The 21,591-nt window shown below is 37.1% G+C and overlaps 1 protein-coding gene across 15 annotated transcripts in view; it reads left to right on the forward strand.

The window, feature by feature from the left end:
- Positions 1 to 21,591, forward strand: part of RBFOX2 (RNA binding fox-1 homolog 2) — a 264,510-nt gene that overhangs the window by 194,307 nt on the left and 48,612 nt on the right. For all 15 annotated transcript variants that reach the window (XM_060112852.1, XM_060112856.1, XM_060112854.1 and 12 more), the window contains one exon: positions 6,814 to 7,038. In XM_060112852.1, the coding sequence (XP_059968835.1) occupies positions 6,814 to 7,038 (225 nt within the window). The remainder of the gene's footprint in view (positions 1 to 6,813; positions 7,039 to 21,591) is intronic.

The following is a 21,591-nucleotide window of genomic DNA, read 5'->3' on the forward strand; positions in this document are numbered from 1 at the left end:
AGATACTTATTAACCGTTTTAAATGTCAGTTTCATTATCAGTAAAAGGAGAATAATGTAAAATACCTACCTTTTAGGGTTGTGAGAATTAAATGAGTTAATATATATAAAATGCTTAGAATATTGCCAGACACATAAGAAGCATTCGTTAAATATAAGCTGCTAATACAGGTGAGAGAGAGTCTAGAGGAGTTTAGAATGTATTTAGTAGGCAGTAGTGAACCTCGGTTTGTGTCACCTATGTGGTACATACATATTGTTCTGAATTGTGTTGAAATTTTGCGCACGTTTACGGTAGCCTCCCTAATGTGATTGTAAACTCCTAAGAGGCAAATTTTTAACTTCTGTTATAATGTCTTCAGTGCCTAAAACAGCTATGTACCCACAGTATTTATTTAGTACATGTCTTAGAATTGAAATGGAATTTCAAATATCTCTTCCCATTTCTTTTTCAGCTAGTTGATCATTCTAGAAACTTCTTCAGTGGATTTTTCTTCTTTGCCAGTTGGTTTCTCTATCACTGTAATAAGTTTTGTATATCCATAGTTTTTCTTTCTCTTTTCTTTTTTTCTTTTTTATTTTTTTGGCCATGCTGAGCGGCATGTGGGATCTTAGTTCCCCGACCAGGGATAGAACCTGCACGCCCTGCATTGGAAGCACGGAGTCTTAACCACTGGACCACCAGGGAGTCCCTGTAGTTTGTTTTCTTAAATATTGTTCCCACAAATACATGGTCATTAAGGGTTGTTGTTTTTTAATTTCACCTGACGTCCATTACAGTGGCATTCAGTAGGATTTTAATACTTTACTAAGTTGTGGAAGGTTGGCCCCGCAGTCTACCTGGTGCTTGTAGTGGTTGAGAACAACTTTTATTGAGAGTCTAGGGTTTTAATCGCTTCACATTTTATGTTACCAGCTCTTCACAACAGTATAATGGCATTGACATTGCTATTTTACAGATTAAGAAACTGGAGCACAGAGAAAGTAGGTAGTAATATGTTTAGATGTTTACAGCTATAGTAAGTGGCAGAGCTAGGATTCAAATTATCTTCTAAGCATACACTCCAGCATTGCCCTTTGTGAAATACGAAATTTGTTGGGTCTCAGATGGATTTGATAGTATTTTAGGTAATGTGAAAGTAGTGGAATAAACAAATCTGTTTGCATTGGCAAATAATACATTTTCAAAAATTATTATGTCTTCATAATTTACACGTTCCTTTCCTGCATGGTTATCATCTTGAATCTTACTCAAAAATGGCATCACTAAAATCGTTGAGTTGCAGTGGCCTGCATTCTGTGTGAAATAAAATACTGTTTTTGTCCTCTTAATATTTTATTTCTCTCCTTAAACTTTTGTGTAGATAATATAATGACAGTGAGATGGCAGAGTATTGAATTGGTTTGTTGAATGATTACTGAAATATCAAATATAACCCAGATTTGTCTGTTTCATGTAGCTCTCTTTAGAGGTTTTTTTTTCCAGTCATTTAAAAATAACTTTAGAAAAACAGTCTTCTCACTCATTTGTGTCTTCTTACTTTTTAAACCAGAGAGTTAGAAATGTAGGTAGGTTTTTCTGAAATTTGGAAAATCTGACTTTTTAGTATAGTTGTAAATTATGTTGCTTCTGGAAAGGCAGTTAACCAAAGAATGTCTTTGTTTATAATTTCCTGCCAATCCCTGTAGTGAATTCATGTGGATAGTAGGAGGATTGGATGCATTCTGCTCTTTCTGTCCTCACAGTTAGCTTTTCACACAGTGGGGACACCATCTTACATGTCCTGCTTTATTGAAAAAAATATTATTATTGTTATGAGGAGATAGGGAGAAATAGGGGTTGAAGTTTTAAATGGAGTGGTCGGGGAGTTGACATTTGAGCAGAGATGTGAGGGAGGTGTACAAGTCTACAAACCCTGGGATACCTGTGGCACAGGACTGCCCTGGGCACCGTGAGGGGTACAGGACAGAATAAAAAGTAGTCCTTCTTTCAGAGCATTTTCATTTTAATCGGATACACTGATAAGAACTAAAAGGTAACTAGTTTATTTTTCCTCTCATCTTTCACATAAAATCTTTATTTTCTAGGGAAGAAAGGAATTGTAGATAAATCTTTATTAGATTCTTGTTAGGCGAGGTAGAAATTTTATTTGCATAGTACTCCCTATTGTCTATTTTTTAATCTTGTGGACAAGAAAGTTAATAGACTGCTAAATTAGGAAAAAGAGAAATTGTGTCTAGTTTTGTGGGCTGCAAGAGAAAGTTAATTCATTTTCTCAGATGAGATATACTTAAACTGCTTAGCCTGTGACATTAAAACATTTTCATATAAACTTAGAGGTAAATCCTTGCCTAGAAATAATCATGTGGACTGTTATCTCATAGTTTGTCCATGGGCTGTAGTGCTTCTCTCCTGAACTTGTAACTTTGGGTCTTTTGTTTGTTTGTTTTTCAATTAATTTTTATTGGAGTATACTTGCTTTACAATGTTGTGTTAGTTTCTACTGTATAGCAAAGCTATATATACAGCTATATGTATACATATATCCCCTCCTTTTTGGATTTCCTTCCCATTTAGGTCACACAGAGCATTGAGTAGCGTTCCCTGTGCTATACAGTAGGTTTGAACTTATAACTTTGGAATATAGCCTGGAAATTCAATAGAAGTCTGAAAAACATATAACATTTAAAAATTATAATAATGTATGCCTGGGGAAATTTTTAGACATTGCAGAGCGTATGAGATAAATGCAAAATCCCTCCTATCCGAATTTCAATCCTGTAGTATATAAACATAGTGTTTTTTAACAACATTTTTTAAAAAGTTCCTGTATGTAACAAAATAAACTACCAAGAATTTCTTCTTGACCTCCTAATAGAGGTTTACTTTTTCCTTTTTGTGGGGGAGAAATAGTTCAGCCTCTGCCTGTCTTGCATTTCTTTGAAACACTTAGTGCCAAGGCCACACGTGGATCCTAGAAAAAGGTTTGACCTTTCTTCCCCCATCTCCCACTGCTAATTGACATGTTTATTCAGTTGACTGAGCCAGCTTTATCAAGACTGCCTCTGTGGGAGAGTTAATATTGTGCTTTGTGTGCCAGAGCAGCATCCCCAGCAGGGCTGAGGTGGAGGATGGAGGCTGCGGTGAAAGAGAAGAGTAAGAGGAGCACAGTCGGAGCATTAGAAGTCCCCTTTGCTGTGTTCATCATAGCTGGGCAACAGTGTCTTTTAGCCTTAGTGTGTTATTTCGTAGACCCGTCCTGTGTCTCTAAGAGTATATTTATGCCTAGAGTTGGAGTGTAGATCTATGGACACCTTTGGTGCTCTTATTCACCTTCATTCACCAACCCACCTGAAATGGAATTTTCTCTTCGTATCTGTGCTCAGGCCAGTAAATCCCGTAAGGTCTTCTGAAGCAGTGTGCTTCATGTGGGTGGGTGGGTACGTAGGTAGGTAGCACTGAATAATTTGAAAGAGAAGGAAGAGAATTATTTTATTTCCTTCTTAGGACACCCAGAATAGCTAAGGAGAAATCATTTACAATACCCTGACCTTGAGATCATGAAAAGAACTTATTTAGTGATGAGTGACGAGAATTATTTTTTCCCTGAAAAATTATGGGTAAAAATTTAAGGTCTTGCTAGCATAATTTTTAAGCACTAAATAAAGGGAAGAATTTTTATGTAAAGCAATCCTTAGTACCATGTAGACGTGATTCTTAGACACTAGAGACAGCCTGAATTTTGATGCTGTATAACTTTAAAATGAAAGACAAGAATTTTTGTTTCTAGACAATGTCACTACCATTTTCTTAAGAACAGCACAATAATTCAGTGCTTCAGCATATGAAGCTTCAGCTTCCTCTTACTGGTTACATTTTTCATCATTCTCTTTTATATTAAAAATACTTTGTAGGCTTTATTACAAAAGTAATATGTACTTACTAGGAGTACGAGGAAACTTCGGGGGATTTGGGAGAGATATGTTCACTGTTTTGATTGTGGTGATGATTTCATGAGTGTACATATGTATTTCAAAACTTACCAGATTGTACACTATGAATAAATAGCTGCAGTTTATTATAGAATTGTCCCTCCGTATCCACAGGGGATTGGTTCCAGGACCCACCGCAGATACCAGAATCCACGGATGCTCAAGTCCTTTGTATAAATGGCATAGTATTTACATATAACCTGTGCACATCCTCCCATATACTTTAAATCATGTCTAGATTACTTATAATACCTAAGACAATGTAAATGCTCTGTAAATAGTTGTAAATACAATTTAATAGCTGGACTATGGCAAATTCAAGTTTTACTTTCTGGAATTTTTTTTCCTAATATTTTTCAATCTGTGGTCATTTGAATCCATGCTGCAGAACCCACAGATATGGAGGGCTAACTGTATATGTCAATTATATGTCAGTAAAAGTTTTTAATATTTTTGTGATTTGATTACAAAAAATTGGACTTATTTTATGGTTAATATGTATTTCAATTTGTTAATGAGATTAAGTACTTTTATCATACAGCCATTTGTATTTCATCTTCTGTGAATTGTTCAGTTATATTCTTTGCCTCTTTTTCTGTTGATTTGTGTGTTTCTCATCAGTTTGAATAACTTACTCTTCACTTATTGATGGTAACCAGTGTGTCTGTCTTACCTTTGCAGCTATTTTCTCCAGTTGGTTTTTCTTTTGTCTTTAAAATCCATTTCTCCCCCTCTCTTCCCCTCCTTCCCATCCTCTCTTCTTTCCTTCCTGACTTCCGCAGCCAAATCTGTCTTTTTTTTTTTTTCTGGTTTTTAGGTTTCCTATCATACTTAAGAATCCTCCCCACCGCAGTAATATTCTCAATATTTCTTATATTTTCATAGTTTTAGTAGTTATATTTTAATCTTTTTTTTTTTTTTGCATATGCAGGTTGAGAGTTGAGGTTTATTTTTTTCCATTGGGTATTCAGTTTTTCACTTATTAAAAAGTCTTTCCTTCCCCCCATTGAATTGACTTGATGCCTAAATATTCGCTGTAAATGTTTATGTCTATCTCTGGATTCTTTTCTATCTCATTTATCTATTGTCTGTCTTTAAGCCAGTATCACACTGTTTTGATTACCATCACTTTATAAGTCTTGAACTCAGGTAGTGTAAGTCCTACAGTTTGTGTCCTTTTTCAGAATTGTTGTGACTATTCTAGGTCCTTTGCATTTCTGTATAAATTTTAATAACAGCTTGTCAGTTTACGCAAAAATACCTGCTGAGATTTTGATTGTGTTTGTGGGGTTTGGGATGCATGGTCATCTTAAGAATATCCAGCTTTCCAATCTATGATTATATATTTCTCTATTTATAACAGCCTTTGTACATTTGTTCTGTTTTATTTTATGCAGATTGTCGTAATGATGGTTAAACCTTCCTTTAAAGATAATGTGAGATCTTTCTCCAGTTTTGGATTCATTTTGTTTGCGACAGTATGAGTTTAATGACCATCAAGTTAATGTTGAAGGCCTGGGATGGTGTTTAGACAGTGCTGCTGGAAGTTCAGTTTCCTGCAACTCTCAGTGGGCAGAGAATCCCTTCTTAAATTGAGGGGGAGAAAGGATAACCGGGACTGAGAGAGAAAGAAGAATAATTGCTTCCTGGTTTGAAGGAAGTGATGCTCATGACCAGGAGGATTTTCTTTGATCCCTAATGATTTGATATCTAAGATATAGGGGGAGGGGAAACTTATCAAAGTGCTAACATTTTTAAGCATTTGACCATCTCTGCCAACTACTTGCAGAAGAACAGTGGCTCCAGACTTTGCAGACTTGTATATCTTTAATAAAATAAGGGCTCTGCCTTTTTTGGAATAAAATGGGAGGTCAGGAGGTCAGTTGTTGAAAAGAAAGGGCTTTATGAAATCTCTTACACGAGGTTTAAACTCCTCTTTTGTATCTGAACTTAGACTGAACAGAAGTAAGACAGGGGCTGTGGAGCCAAAATGGCTTCTAACAATTTCCTGTAGTTACTGTATGTTCTTTAGTGATATTGCATGTATCACGCTGGATCCCAAGTAAACATCTGGGAATGGATGTCATGTGGAGAGGTATCCGGCTAGCCTTGTAATGCTAGCAGTAATTATGAAAAACTCAAATTTTTTTGTCTGGGGAATTCTTTTGTCTATTTCTAATTTAAGGAAAGGGTTTTTTGTTTGTTTATTTTTTATTAACCTAGTGGCCAAGACTTAAATAAATCTCCATCTTGAAATCCAAAGGTTAATTTTTTAATAATATGCTTTCTGCTGAACTCTGTGTTCTTAAAATCTAGAGGTCTATATTGTCTGGTTTTGAGATTTAATTTATACTGTGATTCTACCTATTGCTATGAATTGTAATTTAGTGAAATTGATTTGTTTTCCCCTAAGAATCACTAAAGGGTTAGAGAGTGTTTTAAAGAAAATACTAATGGCCCAAATGAATTTCAACTCTTATAATTTATCTTCTGTGAGATATTTCCTGGTATTTAAAATTTTTTGGTGTAAAGGAAGATCTTGGGCCCTTTGGTAACTAGTCAACTTTAATATGGTCACGGACCTGTCTAGAAACCACAAATTGACCGAAGTTGGGTGTGTTTGTATGTCTCCATACATACACCTATAGGTATACATATAGCAGTATTTCCCCTAATCCTGAGGCAGTAAGTAAGTGTTCCATTTTACTTGAGCAATGAGAGAATATTCAGGGCATTTTGTTCACTCACCTTAAAAATAATTATATGATGAGAATTTAAAGTCAATTTTTCTCCTTATTTTCTCTTTCTCTATTTGTTCTAGGGTAACCAGGAGCCAGCAACAACTCCTGACGCAATGGTTCAGCCTTTTACTACCATCCCATTTCCACCACCTCCACAAAATGGGATTCCCACAGAATACGGAGTGCCACACACTCAGGACTATGCCGGCCAGACCAGTGAGCATAACCTGACCCTCTATGGAAGCACGCAAGCCCACGGGGAGCAGAGCAGCAACTCGCCCAGCACACAGAACGGGTCTCTGACGGTATGTGAGTGGTGAGGCGGCGAGCGGAAGGCAGCTTGTCGTCATCGTCATCATTGGTCGTACTGAAATCTTCTTCGTAATCATCACACTAGAAAACCCTTTGAAATAGTTTTGCATTTACATTACATTACATAGCGCTTACGTAATTTCAGTTCTACTCTAAGCATTGTAATTAGGAGATAAGGATTTAGCATAAAACTCAGGGTCATTGCCCAGGAGCTTACAGTCTAGAGATGGGACAGACAGTACAACAAGGTAAGTACAGTGATGGGAGTTAACTTAGCAGGATGCCGCTCTTTTCAGCTTCACAGGTAACCTTCATTGTGCAAAATCTCATGGTCCCTTCTCTGTCCTCATTGTACAGAATCTGTCAGCAGCATTCTATACATTGCCTCCCCCCTCCTCCTTGAAATACTTAGTTGTTGGCTTTCATGATGCTCCCTGTTTCCCTCCTAAGCACTAGAAGCCCTTTCTTGGTCTCTTTTGTTGGTTCCTCTTTCTCTGTTCAGCTCTTAAATGTTGTGGTGCTCCAGGGCTGAGTCCTAGGATCCCTTTCCCTCCTATTTCATATGCTCTCTCTGTTGTATAATTATACTACTGAATTCACCTAGTTGCTCAGGCAAAACCTACGAGTCATTATTTCTTTATTTCCTTCATCTCTACATCCAGTCCATTAGCAAGCCTTGGTCCCCATAACTCTAGAACATTTTCTTAACTTCAACCTCTTTCTCTTCATCTTAAGACCATAGCTGGATAGTGTGCATGATTAAGAGCTCAGCACTTCTGCCAGAGTTTTTGGGCCTGATTCCTAATGTGACTCCTACTTAGCAGTATGACCTTTGGACAGTTATTTAATCTCTCTGCCTTGGCTTGCTCATCTGTAAAATGAATAACACCTATTTCAAGTGGCTTTTAGGAGACTTAAAAGAGTTTAATTCATGTGAGGTGTTTATCATCATTGTCACCACTCTAGTCCAAACCTCTTCACTTATTTTCTTTTTTTTTTTTTTTTTTTTTTTTTTGCGGTACGCGGGCCTCTCACTGTTGTGGCCTCTCCCATTGTGGAGCACAGGCTCCGGACGCGCAGGCTCAGCGGCCATGGCTCACAGGCCTAGCCGCTCTGCATCGGCAGGCGGACTCTCAACCACTGCGCCACCAGGGAAGCCCTCTTCACTTATTTTCTATATTACTGTTGCCTAACTTATCACATAGCAGCCAAGATACTTTTTTTTTTTTTTTAATGAAAATAATGCTATTTTCCTGCTGGACTCTAATGGTTTCCTAACAGAATGGAATCCAGACTCTGTACTTGGTTTACTAATCCGTGGCCCCAGCTTACCTCTTTGACTTCATCTCTTACTACTTAGTAAGCAAGTAAAGGAAGTGTCATAAATTAACAATAGATGTGTTATCACATCATACAGATCACTTCAAATGATTATGAACTCACAGACTTAACAGAACTACTGGAAAAGAAGGAAAAAGAAAGAATAAAATACATAAATCGGAGGCTTTATCAAGGTATTTTAATTACTAAGTCTGTTTCTTTACTAGTTATCAGTCTTTTCTTTTTTCTATTTTCTATTTCTTGTTAAGTCAATTTGGTAATTGGTGTTTTCCTAGGAATTTTTCTATTTCATCTTAATTAACTATTCTGTTGATATAAAGTTACTCATAATAATAATCCCATTTTCTGTAATTTCTTTAGCCTCTGTAGTGATATCCCCTCTTTCATTCTTGATTTTGGTAATATGTCTTCTCTTTTTTTCTTGGTCAGTCTAGCTAAGGTTTATTGATTTTGCAGCTTTTGATTTCATTGACCTTTTTAAAAATCTGTTGTTTTTATATGTCACTGATTTCCGTTCTCATCTTTACTATTTCCTTCCTTCTACTTGCTTTGGGTTTGATTTGGTCTTTATTTTCCTAGCTTCTTGACTTGCAATGTTAGATCATTGATTTTAGAATTTTATCCTTTCTAATATGTGTTTAAAGCTATACCTTTCCCTTTAAGTTTTCCTTTAGTTGCATCCCATAAAATGTGATGTATTGTGTTTTCATTTTCATTCAGTTCAAGATATTTTTAAATTTTTCCTTTGATTTCTTCTTTGATCCTGGTTTACATAGACGTGTGTTGTTTAATTTCCAAATGTTTGAGGATGTCTCAAGTTTTTTTTCTTTAATCCGTGTTCAGAGAATATTCTTTGTATGATTTGAGTCTTTTTAAACTTAGTGAGACTTGTTTTATGGCTTAGTAGGTGGTCTGTCCTACAGAGTATTCCTAACCAGTTGGGCCTTTTATCAATATGAAATGTCCCTCTTTGTCTCTATTAATATTTCTCGTCTTAAGTCTATTTCGTGTGATATTAATATAACTACTTGAACTTTTTCATGATGACTATTTGCATGACATCTTTTTCCTTCATTTTGTTTCAAACTCCTTGAATCTAAGATGTGTCTCTTGTAAAAAACATAACATCTGGATCTTACTTCTTTTTCCAGTCTGAAAAGTATTGCCTTTCTATCAGAGCATTTAGTCTATTTACATTTAATGTAATTGTTAATGTGGGTGGATTTATGTCTGCCATTTTACTTTTTTTTTTTTTTTTTCTGTGGTACACGGGCCTCTCACCGCTGTGGCCTCTCCCGCTGCGGAGCACAGGCTCTGGACGCGCAGGCTCAGCGGCCATGGCTCACGGGCCCAGCCGCTCCGCGGCATGTGGGATCCTCCCAGACCAGGGCACGAACCCGTGTCCCCTGCATCGGCAGGCTGACTCTCAACCACTGCGCCACCAGGGAAGCCCTACTATTTGTTTTTATATGTCTTATGTTCTTTATTGTTCCTTCTTTACTGATTTATGTTAAATAATTCTTTCTGTACCTTCTAAATCCTTTTGTGATTTTTTAAATTAGTTATTTATTTGTGTATTTATGTATTGTCTTAGTTCTTGATCAAGGATTACATCTTTGAGTTATCACAACCTGCTGATGGCTGTGTGTATGTGTGTGTGTGTGTGTGTTATTCTGGTAAAATATAGCAGCTTTGATCCAATATAGCTCTGTCCCTCACCATCCTTTATGCTGTTATTATATATATATATATATATGAAGTGCAATAATATAGTATTACAGTTACTACTTTAAAAATCTTCTATTTTTAAAGAAATTTACCATTTCCAGCAATTTTCTTAGCTTCCTATGGATTTGAGTTATTTTTCGATGTCATTTCCTTTCAGCTGGTAGCACATCTTTTAGTATTTCTGTAGACTAGGTCTGCTTGAAACAAATTTTCTGTTTTTGTTTACCTAGGAATACCTTTATTTTGTCTTCATTTTTGAAGGCTAGCTGTAGAATTCTTGGTTGACATTTTCGCCCCAACTCCTCAGCCCTCTGGCCTCTGATGAGAAGTCAGTTGTTAATCCTGTTGTTGTTCCCCTGTACGTGATGAGTTGTTTTTCTCTTGCTGTCTTCAAGATTTTTTTGTTTGTCTTTGGCTTTGAGCAGTTTGACGCTGATATGTCTAGGATAAATCTCTTTGTTTTATCATACGTGGAGTGCATTGAGATTTTGAGGTCTGTAGATTGTTTTCCATCAAAATTGGGAAGTTTTTGAACGTAATTTTTTCAAATATTTGTTCTTTCCTTTTCTTCCTCCTCCTGGGACTTTTGCTACAAGTAATGGGGATGCTTGTTCCCCACAGGTTCAGATTCTGTTTGTTTGTTTGTTTGTTTTTAAGCTGAATCTAAACAGAATCTAAGGTTCTACTCATTTTTCTTCAGTCTTCTTTCTTTCTGTTCTTTTGATTGGATAATTTCTGTTGATCTGTTTCAGTTTACTCTTTCTTTTGTCGCCATATCAAATCAGCTATTAAGCCCATCTAGTGAATTTTTGTTTTAGTGAATGTACTTTTCAACTCTGGAATTTTCATTTAGGATTTCTGTATCTCTATTGAGATTCCTGACTTGTCATCGTATTTCCTTTAATTCTTTGAATACATTTGTAATTGTTACTTTGAAGTCACCTGCTGACTCTAACATCCAGGCCTCCTCAGAGCCTGTTTCTAGTTACTGCTTGTTTTCTTGAGTCAGGGCCACACTTTTACTGTTTCTTTGCATGTCTTGTAACTTTTTAGTAAATTGGACATTTTAGTAATATATTTTAACGACTCTAAAGTTTTTTGGTTTTGTTTTTGTTTTTGAGAGGTGTAGGTGAGGGTATATGTGTGTGTTTTAAATAGTTAGCTTGTACTTAAACTGTGGGCTCCTCTGTGGTGTCCAGCCACTGATGTGTCTGCTTAGTGATTTTCATTCTCATTTTTACTTTTTAGCCTGGCTGGGAGTCACCCCTGTGTCTCCATAGCCTACTGGTCAGCCAGTGATTTGGGCATAAGTTGTGCTTAAGCACCTGGAGTGTGGAAAGCTTCCACCCTCGGCTGATCTGGTTTTGGGTTGGGAAGTGCATTTCACAGTACAGCCAGTTCTCAAGTATGCCTTTGCTTTTTCTTTCTGTTGGGCCCTCTTATGTCTCCCCCTCCTCATCCGCATATTTTCACAGTCAGCCAGGGATGTGAGGAGATCATATCTAGTTATTCTACTATTCTCTCATTTCCAGGATCTTCCCTTCAGATTTCTAGCTGATCCACCACTCACCCCAATCAGACCACAGCCTCAAGCTAGAACTATATTTCCCCTGTTAGGTTCCCACCAAGTTTGCCACTTTAGCGGACAAGTCTGTGGTTTTCTACTGCGCCCCCCCACCCCAGTACCCCAAGTCGAGTCCGCCCCTTCTGGCAGCAAAGCTGCTGGTTTTTGTGGCCCAGCCCTATCCCGATGAGCTCTCCCAGAAGAGCTGAGGATTAGAGGGTGGGGTTAGTGAGTTGGAGTAGGCCCAGGCAATAAGTTTGTAGACTCCTGCAGGTTTTACCCTAAAGCTCTAGCAACTTTTTAAGAAACTTCTCTATTTATTATCTGCCTCTAATTGATTTCCAGGACCCTGAAATGACTGACAAGTTTTCTTATTGTTTTGAGGAGAGGATTCACTGACCTCTTCATGCCATCAGAGCCAGAAGTCCCTTCCTTGAATCACTTCATGGTCGTTTGTACTGCACCTCTCCTCACCACTGCCCATTTCTCTTTCTCTTTTTTCCCCTATTGCCACCGTTTCCCATTGTTTCAGATTCCCGGATTATGTGTCTCTAATAACAGTACTAACGGCGAGCTCTGTTCCTTAATGTAAATATATACAGTTAAAACTTCTGTTCTTCATCCATGTTAGAAACTATTCATTATATAATTTTGCATTATATTGACCATTTTGAGTTTCTAAAGATGTATTGAAATAAGATTAGGAATCCTTATGAATAGATTGTGAACTTATTGGTGCTGAGGAGAAAATGGAATATCCTTGAGTTGTGCCTGCAAACAGAACACAAGTTCTGTCATTTTAGGAAGTTGCTAACAATAAAATTGGAAATTATTAGGAAGCTCTGGTTGAAGATACTTCTTTCTTTTTTTTTTTTTTTTTTTTTTTGTGGTACACAGGCCTCTCACTGTTGTGGCCTCTCCCGTTGCGGAGCACAGGCTCCGGACGCGCAGGCTCAGCGGCCATGGCTTATGGGCCTAGCTGCTCCGCGGCATGTGGGATCTTCCTGGACCGGGGCACAAACCCGTGTCCCCTGCGTCGGCAGGCGGACTCCCAACCACTGCGCCACCAGGGAAGCCCGACACTTCTTATATTTTTAAGTGTACATTTTAATTGTGAGTGTGAATCCACTGCTCTTAAGCCATTTTACCTTTGGAAGTTGTGTGTGGGTGTGTGTTTCTCAGGGGAGGTGGGGTGTGTTTAGAGAACGATTGAGCAGTAAGTAGAGCAGTATGTTGTAAAACCTACCTAGATTTGACAACCTTATAAATTATTCTGTTAAACCTTTACCTTCTACTTATATGTTTCATAAAAAGAGTCTGGTAATTCCTGTAGCCAATTAAATTCAAAAGGTAGATAAGAAGCATTGTTATTTATAAATACATGATATTTTACATTTGTATAACACTTTTCGGTTTAAAGCTTAATTCCACAAACCCTATTTTATTGTGGCTCATAAAATAGCCCTTTGTGGTATGTTATTGTTTTTCTACTTGGGGAATTCAAAGTCTTTACTCTCCAGTCTACCACTCTGACTCCCCATCTCCAACTCAATGAAAGTGATCATGAATATATGCACTGGTCCTCTGAGCAGATGCTTGTGCATCTTTTCCCACTCAGTCCAAGTGTTAGCTCTGCTGGGAATCCCTGCTTGACTTTCCTAGGCAAAGCCAAATTCATGTATCCTTCATTTAGGCTCAGGTAGACTTCTGAGCTGACCACCTTTTGTGGAATTTACGAGGTGTGATGTTTTTTGTTCACTTCTGTCTCCCTAACTAAACTGTAAGCTTCTTTTGCATTCCCTGACTTGTCATAGTACCTGGCACTTAACAGTTACTCAGTAAATATTTCTTGGAGAAAAAAATGAAAGAAGATACAGGTGTGCCATGGGAGGTCTGAGGAGAGAGAAGTGAGCTCCTTGGTGAAGATGGCATTGATCTGGGTGGGCCTTGTATTATGAGTGACTAGTATTCAGACATGTTTAGATGGTGGTAGGAAGAATTAGGAAAGTCATTTCTCAAAGCAAAGTTGGAGAGATGGGAAAGATCAAAATGTCTTTGAATAAAAGCGTGGGTTTCTGTTTGGTTGAAGCTTGGGTGCTTGGTGGAGACGAGTGGGAAATAGGTGGGAGAAAGGTCACTTGAGAGTACAAATTGGGAAGAGCATTTGAATGCCTGGCTGAGAAATTACTTTATTAAAGGTATTTGAGCAGGAAATGGAAGCGAGCAGAATTGTGCTTCAGATTAATCTCTTGCATGTACAAGATAGTAGAGAAGCAGGAAGACTGGTTAGGAAAGGGTCTTATGGTTGGAGTTGATAATGGGGTTCTGGATTAGGGGTTGCAGTGATTATGTACAGGAGGAATTGAGTTGAAGAGAAATTATGAAGATAGAATAAACAGAATTTGACAGCTGATTGGATGAGTAAAATAAGGAGATCAGAGTCAAAGATTTTTCATCCTTATTGCAATAACTATATCTTGAATAAAATCATTTTACCCCCAAGTTTCAGTTTCCTCACCTATCAAATGAAGGTAGTAATTCCTACCTGATGGAATTGTAGTGAGAATAAATTAGAAAGCCTTTGGAGATTACTTGTTTAAATAGTTCTTTGAGATAATTGCTTTTACCGTCTTTTTAAATCAGTTGTCCTGGTTGATGTCATTTATTTGCGCTTTTTATTATTGTGAGCTACAGCTGTATTTTAATAGATCTTGTTTATGTTGGATAGTCCCATCTTGTTGATGGAGAGAACAAAAAGAAAGGATTTCTAACATAAAAATGAGAAATAAGCAATGAAATCTGGAGTTTTATTTCCAAAATATATTTTAGAAATTGATTTTAACATTGGGCTAGAAGCTTCTTGTACTCTTAAGATGAGAGCTTGTTTTGACAGTCATTTGGTCCCATAGTGTGCATTAGCAAGAGAGAGAGCAGTTAGGCGTCTCCCACCTGGGTCTGCAGAGGCTTGATTATCACTGAGCCTGCCTGCAGAGAAGAAAGGACCTCAGTTCCTGTATGTTTAGATATTTTCCAAATGCCAGCAGGCGTAAATAGCCGAAGTATTTGAAGTAGATAAGCTTTGGTGAGTGATCTTCAGATACAAGATTTATATTTGTGTACATATTCTGCTGACCTATTGGATCATACTTTCCCTGAGGGCAGGAACTATTACTTGCCCTCTTCTTATTACTCCCAATGATATACAACAGACATTAAGTAAGTGATTTTTGAATGAAAAAAGAAGCTTATAAAGGCAGAGTAAGTTGCTAGTCAGTAACATCTTTTGAAGTATTCAAACAGAGTTTTTGGTGCATCTAAATTGAGGGAATAGTTGAGTGGTCTACCGTGCTATATCATAGTCTGCTGTAGATTTTATAGCCCTCCTCATTGGTGAGCCTTTGAGCACACCTCCAAGTAAAGATGACTCAGACCCCATATTGTTCATCATCCTCAGTTTCTTCTCTTTTTTGTACACCCTTTCTCTGGAGTTGAAGCCAGATTTCCTTGCATTTCTCTACCATCAGAAGATCAGTCTAACCATCCTCCCTTGGAATTACCCACTGACCCTTACCTGAAGATGCCTTGTAGATTGGTGACCCATCAAATGTAGCCAAGAAGTTATACCACTTAACAGTGGGTCCATTTGCCCACACCAGGACTTCTGGAATATAATGGTAAAAATGGGGCCCATATTCTTCTCTCATGTTGTGTATTGTTGGGCGATGTTACCTTCAGCCTGCAGTGTAGGTATGATCTTTAGCATTTTCCATCTCCAAGCTAGAATTAGAGGCCTGGGACAACAGAGGATTCATTCATGCAGTTATCCACTTTTCCAAGAGATGGAAAAGCTGCCTATGAGCAGCTTGGCAAGTTCACAGCTGGATTGATGAGGAAACTATAGCCTGGTCTGAAATGCAAAAGTTGCTGCAGAAAACCACACTCAGAGCTAGGCATGCATATTTTTCAATAGAGAAAATTGCCCTTTGGTTCATGTAAGACTCAAGACACCCTTTCAGCAAATTGTTAATATTGTTAAGTTATGATTGTTGCTTCTTCTCTTTTGCATGCCTTCATTTATTTATTTTTATTTACTTATTAATTACTGATTATTATTACCCATTCTACCCCCACCCCACCCCTCAAAAAAAGAAACTGAAGCTGAAAAGTTCTGAGAACGGTAATACTCTGCTCTACTGGCCCTTGCTGCTCTCCCGTGTGTTAGGGTAAGAATAAAGAAGCACTGATGATTAACTTAGTAGTGTGGTTTTTCTTAACCTGTCTACAAGAGTTGTGCATTTTCCGTAAATATTTTGTACTATCTTTTGAAGTCGGTAAACTCTGTTTAGAATTGCTGAATTTTAAAGCCAAAATAGATTTTAGAAATCATCTCACGCCTTCCTTTTACAGCAGAGGTCAGCGTTTTAAGCGACTTGAACAAGGTAACAGCTAGCTCGAAACAGAGCTGGGACTCAGGAAATCTGCTTTAAGTCAAGGGCTTTTTTTCTGCTTCCCCATGTAAATTATAAAAAATAAAAGGCATCTCTAGACATGGTCTTCTTAGTTTCTACTTACTCTTCAACTTTAAACCCAAGAACTTCAACTAGAACATACTTACAGATTTCTTTCATTCTGAAGTGTACATTAAAATATTAAAGAATCATTCAGTTAAGTATAAAGTTTTTAAAAATTGAGGTTATTGTCTCTGGTGTTTCTCTATTATATATAATTTTTACATAATTCTGACTCGTGGTTTTAAAAAAATAAGTGACTTGCTGTGGTTTTTGTTAACTGTGATACTGGTTTTTGTTTCCTGGGATAACATATGGCAATATTACATATACAAATGATGCCATTTAGAATTCTTTTTTATAACACTTTGACCCACTGAGAAAATAGAACTAGATATTTTCTGAAGAAAATTGAGTTACTAGTTTATTGGGAAAATGTTAGCTGACATTTAAATGCCCAAACAAGACTAGAGTCTCAGAATTTGACTTGTAGCAATATTTAAATACACAGAAGAAATACTTAAGCATTTCTCTTTAAAAATAACTAAATCTAAACGTACTTTTGCTCAAGTAAGGAATTGTTCTACATAAATGTAAATTCAATTTTTTATGCCCCCAAAATTGTGTTTGGTGTTAGCACTGGAAAAAATAATTTTATATGCATAGGTATTCTTGGTGTGTTATTTTAGCACTGTGAAATTACCCTGATTTTCAGTAACTAAGTATATAAGCCAAGATTTCACTTTTTAGAAAGATATTCTGGGCTTCCCTGGTGGTGCAGTGGTTGGGAGTCCGCCTGCCCATGCAGGGGACGCGGGTTCATGCACCGGTCCGGGAGGATCCCACATGCCACGGAGCGGCTAGGCCCGTGAGCCATGGCTGCTGAGCCTGCGCGTCTGGAGCCTGTGCTCCGCAACGGCAGAGGCCACAACGGTGAGAGGCCCGCCTATCGCAAAAAAAAAAAAAAAAAAAAAAGAAAGATATTCTATCATGTTAGGAGTACTCTTTAAGAAGGAATCCATAAGATCTAATTCCACCAGTTTTAACCCAGTATATACTCCATTATAAACATTTATAAAATTGCTTTAAATTTTAGATGCTAACAAGTCTAGGTGATGGATCTTCATGGATTGTAGTACCAAATTTTTCTTTAAGGCACTGTAAAATGACATAATGAAAGGTGTCCCAACTTAACTTTCTAAAATATTATCAGGAGAGACTGAATTTTTTTTAAAGTTGTTTTTTAAAAACTTTCTATTTATACAATATTGTGGTTAGGGCGCTTGAGCTAGGAAACCAGATTGAGTTAGGTTTAGCTCCCAGCTCCTTCCATTTGCTAAATGTATAACCCTGAGAGAATTATAACTAATGCTCATTTTCCTCACCTGTAAAGCTGGTGATACTAGTTCCTAACTCATAGGGTTGTTTTTAGGATTAAATGAGAAAATGTACAGCAAGTACTTTGTGTAATGCCTGGCACATAACAAATGTTCAATAAATATTAGCTATAATTCTATTGTTATATAATTATTTCATTTCAAAGAAGGTGTTATAGGCAGTTCTTAAGTTAAAATAATACAAATTAACAGGCTGTGCAATTATATATCTCTTTTCTCTTTTGCCATTTTTTTCCCTCATACCCTTGGGAGCTTGTGCTCTAAGGGCCATCCTGATAAAAGCAGTATTTTTCAAAGTGAATTTTATATTTTGATCCACAAAAATGAATGAATGAGTGAATGAATGAATGATATATATAATATATGTTTAGGGAGAAAGGTGAGTTTTCTGTCTTCAGAATTCACAGGAAACCTTTTAACTTTGTTTAGTCCAGTATTTCCCAAATTTATTTGACCATGAAACTCATTTTCTACAAAATACCAGTTAACATCCTGCAGAACTGTCATTCTACCCTTTGGGAAGTATTGCTCTATGATTTTTGAAGCATGTATATACACACGTATCCTTTAGATGTACTTAAAGCTGTTTTGGGCAATGACCTTTCCATTAGATTTTCTCGGGTATAAAATACATCAGTCTTATTTAATACAAGTTTGAATCATTCAAAATGGAAATAGTGTGATATAGAAAAATTAATGACACTTCACTTTTAAACTGCAGATTTTAAACTGTTAACAAAATTCAACTGAGTAAATTTAAAAGCTCTTATTGGCTTTATTCAGTGATTCATGAATTCGGTGGCATCCAGTCTGGCACACAGAAAGGAGCTCTGAGTAAAATTGTCATTATATGCAGATGACATGATATAGAAAACCCTAAAGACTCCACACAGAAACTATTAGACCTGATAAACCAATTCAGCAAGGTAGCAGGATACAAGATTAACATTGTATTTCTTTCTTTACACTAACAATGAAATATCAGAAGGGGAAAGTAAAAAAGCAATCCCTTTAAAATCACATCAAAAAATAAAATACTTAGGAATAAACCTGACAAGGTAGTGAAAGAATATGCTGAAAACTATAAAACGTTAATAAAGGAAATTGAAGATGATTCAAAGAAATGGAAAGATATCCCGTGCTCTTGGATTGGAAGAATTAATATTATTAAAATGACCATACTACCCAAAGCAATCTACAGATTTAATACAATCCCTATCAAATTACTCATGACATTTTTCACAAAACTAGAACAAGTAGTCCTAAAATTTGTATGGAACCATAAAAAAACCAGAATTGCCAAAGCAATCGTGAGGAAAAAGAACAAAGCTGGAGGCATAACCCTCTCAGAATTCAGACAGTACTACAAAGCTACAGTAATCAAAACAACCTGGTATTGGCACAAAAGCAGACATATGGATCAGTGGCACAGAACAGAGAGCCCAAAATAAATCCACACACCTACTGTCAATTACTCTTCAACAAAGGAGACAAAAACATACAATGGAGAAAAGACAGTCTCTTCAGCAAGTGGTGCTGGGAAAGCTGGACAGCCACATGTAAATCAGTGAAGATGGAACACTCCCTCACACCCTACACAAAAGTAAACTTAAAATGGCTTAAAGACTTAAATATAAGACATAACATCATAAAACTCCTAAAAGAGAACATAGGCAAAACATTCTCTGACATAAATTATAGTAATGTTTTCTTAGGTCAGTCTCCCAAGGCAATAGAAATAAAAGCAAATGTAAACAAATGGGACCTAATCAAACTTAGAAGTTTTTATACAGCAAAGGAAACCACAAACAAAATGAAAAGACAGACTATGGACTGGGAGAGAATATTTGCAGCAATGCAACTGACAAGGGTTTAATTTCCAAAATATACAAACAGCTCATACAACTCAACAGCAAAAAAAACAACCCAATCAAAAAATGGGCAGAAGACCTAAATAGGTGTTTCACCAAAGAAGACATACAGATGGTCAGTAGACACATGAAAAGATGCTCAACTTCGATAATTATTAGAGAAATGCAAATCAAAACAACAATGAGGGGACTTCCCTGGTGGTCCAGTGGTAAAGAGTCTGCCTTCCAGTGCAAGGGACATGGGTTCGATTCCCTGATCAGGGAACTAAACTCCTACATGCTGCGGGGCAACTAATCCCACGTGCCACAACTACTGAACTCGAGTACCTCAACTAGAGAGCCTGCGTGCCGCAAACTACAGAGCACACGCACTCTGGAGCCCACGTACCACAACTAGAGAAGAGAAAACGCGCACAGCACAACTATAAGAAGCCCGCTCACCACAACAAAGAGCCTGCACTCTGCAACGAAAGATCCCATGTGCCGCAATGGAGATCCCACGTGCCACAACTAAAACCCGACGAAGCCATGAAAATAAGATAAATATTTTTTTTTAAAAGACAATGAGGTATCACCTCACACCAGTCAGAATGGCCATCATTAAAAAGTCTACAAATAATAAATGCTGGAGAGGGTGTGGAAAAAGGGGGACCTCCTACATTGTTGGTGGGAATGTACATCAGTGCAGTCACTATGGATAGCACTATGGAGGTTCCTTAAGAAACTAAAAATAGAGTTGCCATATGATCCAGCTGTCCCACTCCTGGGCATATGTCTGGAGAAAACTGTAATTCAATGTTCACAGCACCCCAATGTTCATAGCAGTGCTATTTACAATAGCCAAGACATGGAAGCAACCTAAATGTCCATCAACAGATGAATGGATAAAGAAGATGTGGCACATGTATACAACGGAATACTACTCAGCTATAAAAAAAGAATGAAATAATGCCATTTGCAGCAACATGGGTGGACTTAGAGATTATCATACTAAGTGAAGTAAGTCAGAAAGAGAAAGACAAATATCATATATCACTTATATGTGGAATCTAAAATATGATACAGATGAACTTATTTACAAAACAGAAACAGACTCAGACATAGAAAACAAATTTATGGTTATCAAAGGGGAAAAGGGAGGGGATAAATTAGGAGTTCGGATTAGAAGATACAAACTACTATATATAAAATAGACAACAGTATGTGTGTGTGTGTGTGTGTGTGTGTGTGTGTGTGTGTATATATATATATATATATATATATATAACTGAATCACTTTGCTGTGTACCAGAAAGTAACCCAATATTGTAAATCAACTAAACTTCAATTGGAAGGAAGGAAGAAAGAAGCTATGAAAAGCTGTACAGGATGAGATTTTATAGGCAGAGGGAACAGGAACAAGGAGGTTATACTGGGCATTTGCTGATTGGTTAAAGCATTTCCTTATATGGAGCAAAGGAAAATCTTGGAGCCTTGGAGTCTTGGGTCAGGTAACTTCTGCTGAGTAGACAACTTAATTGGTTGACCTAGACCTTTCTTTTCTGGGAGAGCAGAGCATAGAAACTTAAGTTTTGGTTTGCTGACATGGGGATTTGCATGAGCAACTTCATCTTGAGTCTAATGTGATCCCTTTAAGAAAACCAATATGAATCTTCCCAAATAAGAACTCTGTTAATAATTGCTTAATTTCAAATCTATATGAATTGTGTGGCAGTTCATGTGGCAACCCTACTTTTAGCAATTAATAGAAATATCTATTATCTTTGATAAGTTTGGTCTTAAACTTTGCAGCTTTTACAACCATGTCCCTTGCACTATATGTGACTGATTTTATAAAATCGTGAGAATATCTAATTCATCCTATGAGGAGGATTCACTTACACCTTGACTGAAGGCCAATCCGCTATCCAAAAGAAATTGAACCCAACTAGGAATCATTTATATTTTTGTTCGTAAAACGATGAGCTCTTAAGGAAAAATGCTACAGGAGATGAAACTTTGTGACTGGCCATTTGCAAGTAAAAAAGATTTACAAATTAAACTATTTCTAATTTGGGAATAGATAATAGTACTATTAGATTAAATGTTTTTTTTTTCTTCACCATGCCAACAGTTTGAAACAGATGGGCTTTTCAGC

Source organism: Mesoplodon densirostris, chromosome 11 (assembly GCF_025265405.1).
Source record: "Mesoplodon densirostris isolate mMesDen1 chromosome 11, mMesDen1 primary haplotype, whole genome shotgun sequence".
In the NCBI taxonomy this organism is placed as follows: domain Eukaryota; kingdom Metazoa; phylum Chordata; class Mammalia; order Artiodactyla; family Ziphiidae; genus Mesoplodon; species Mesoplodon densirostris.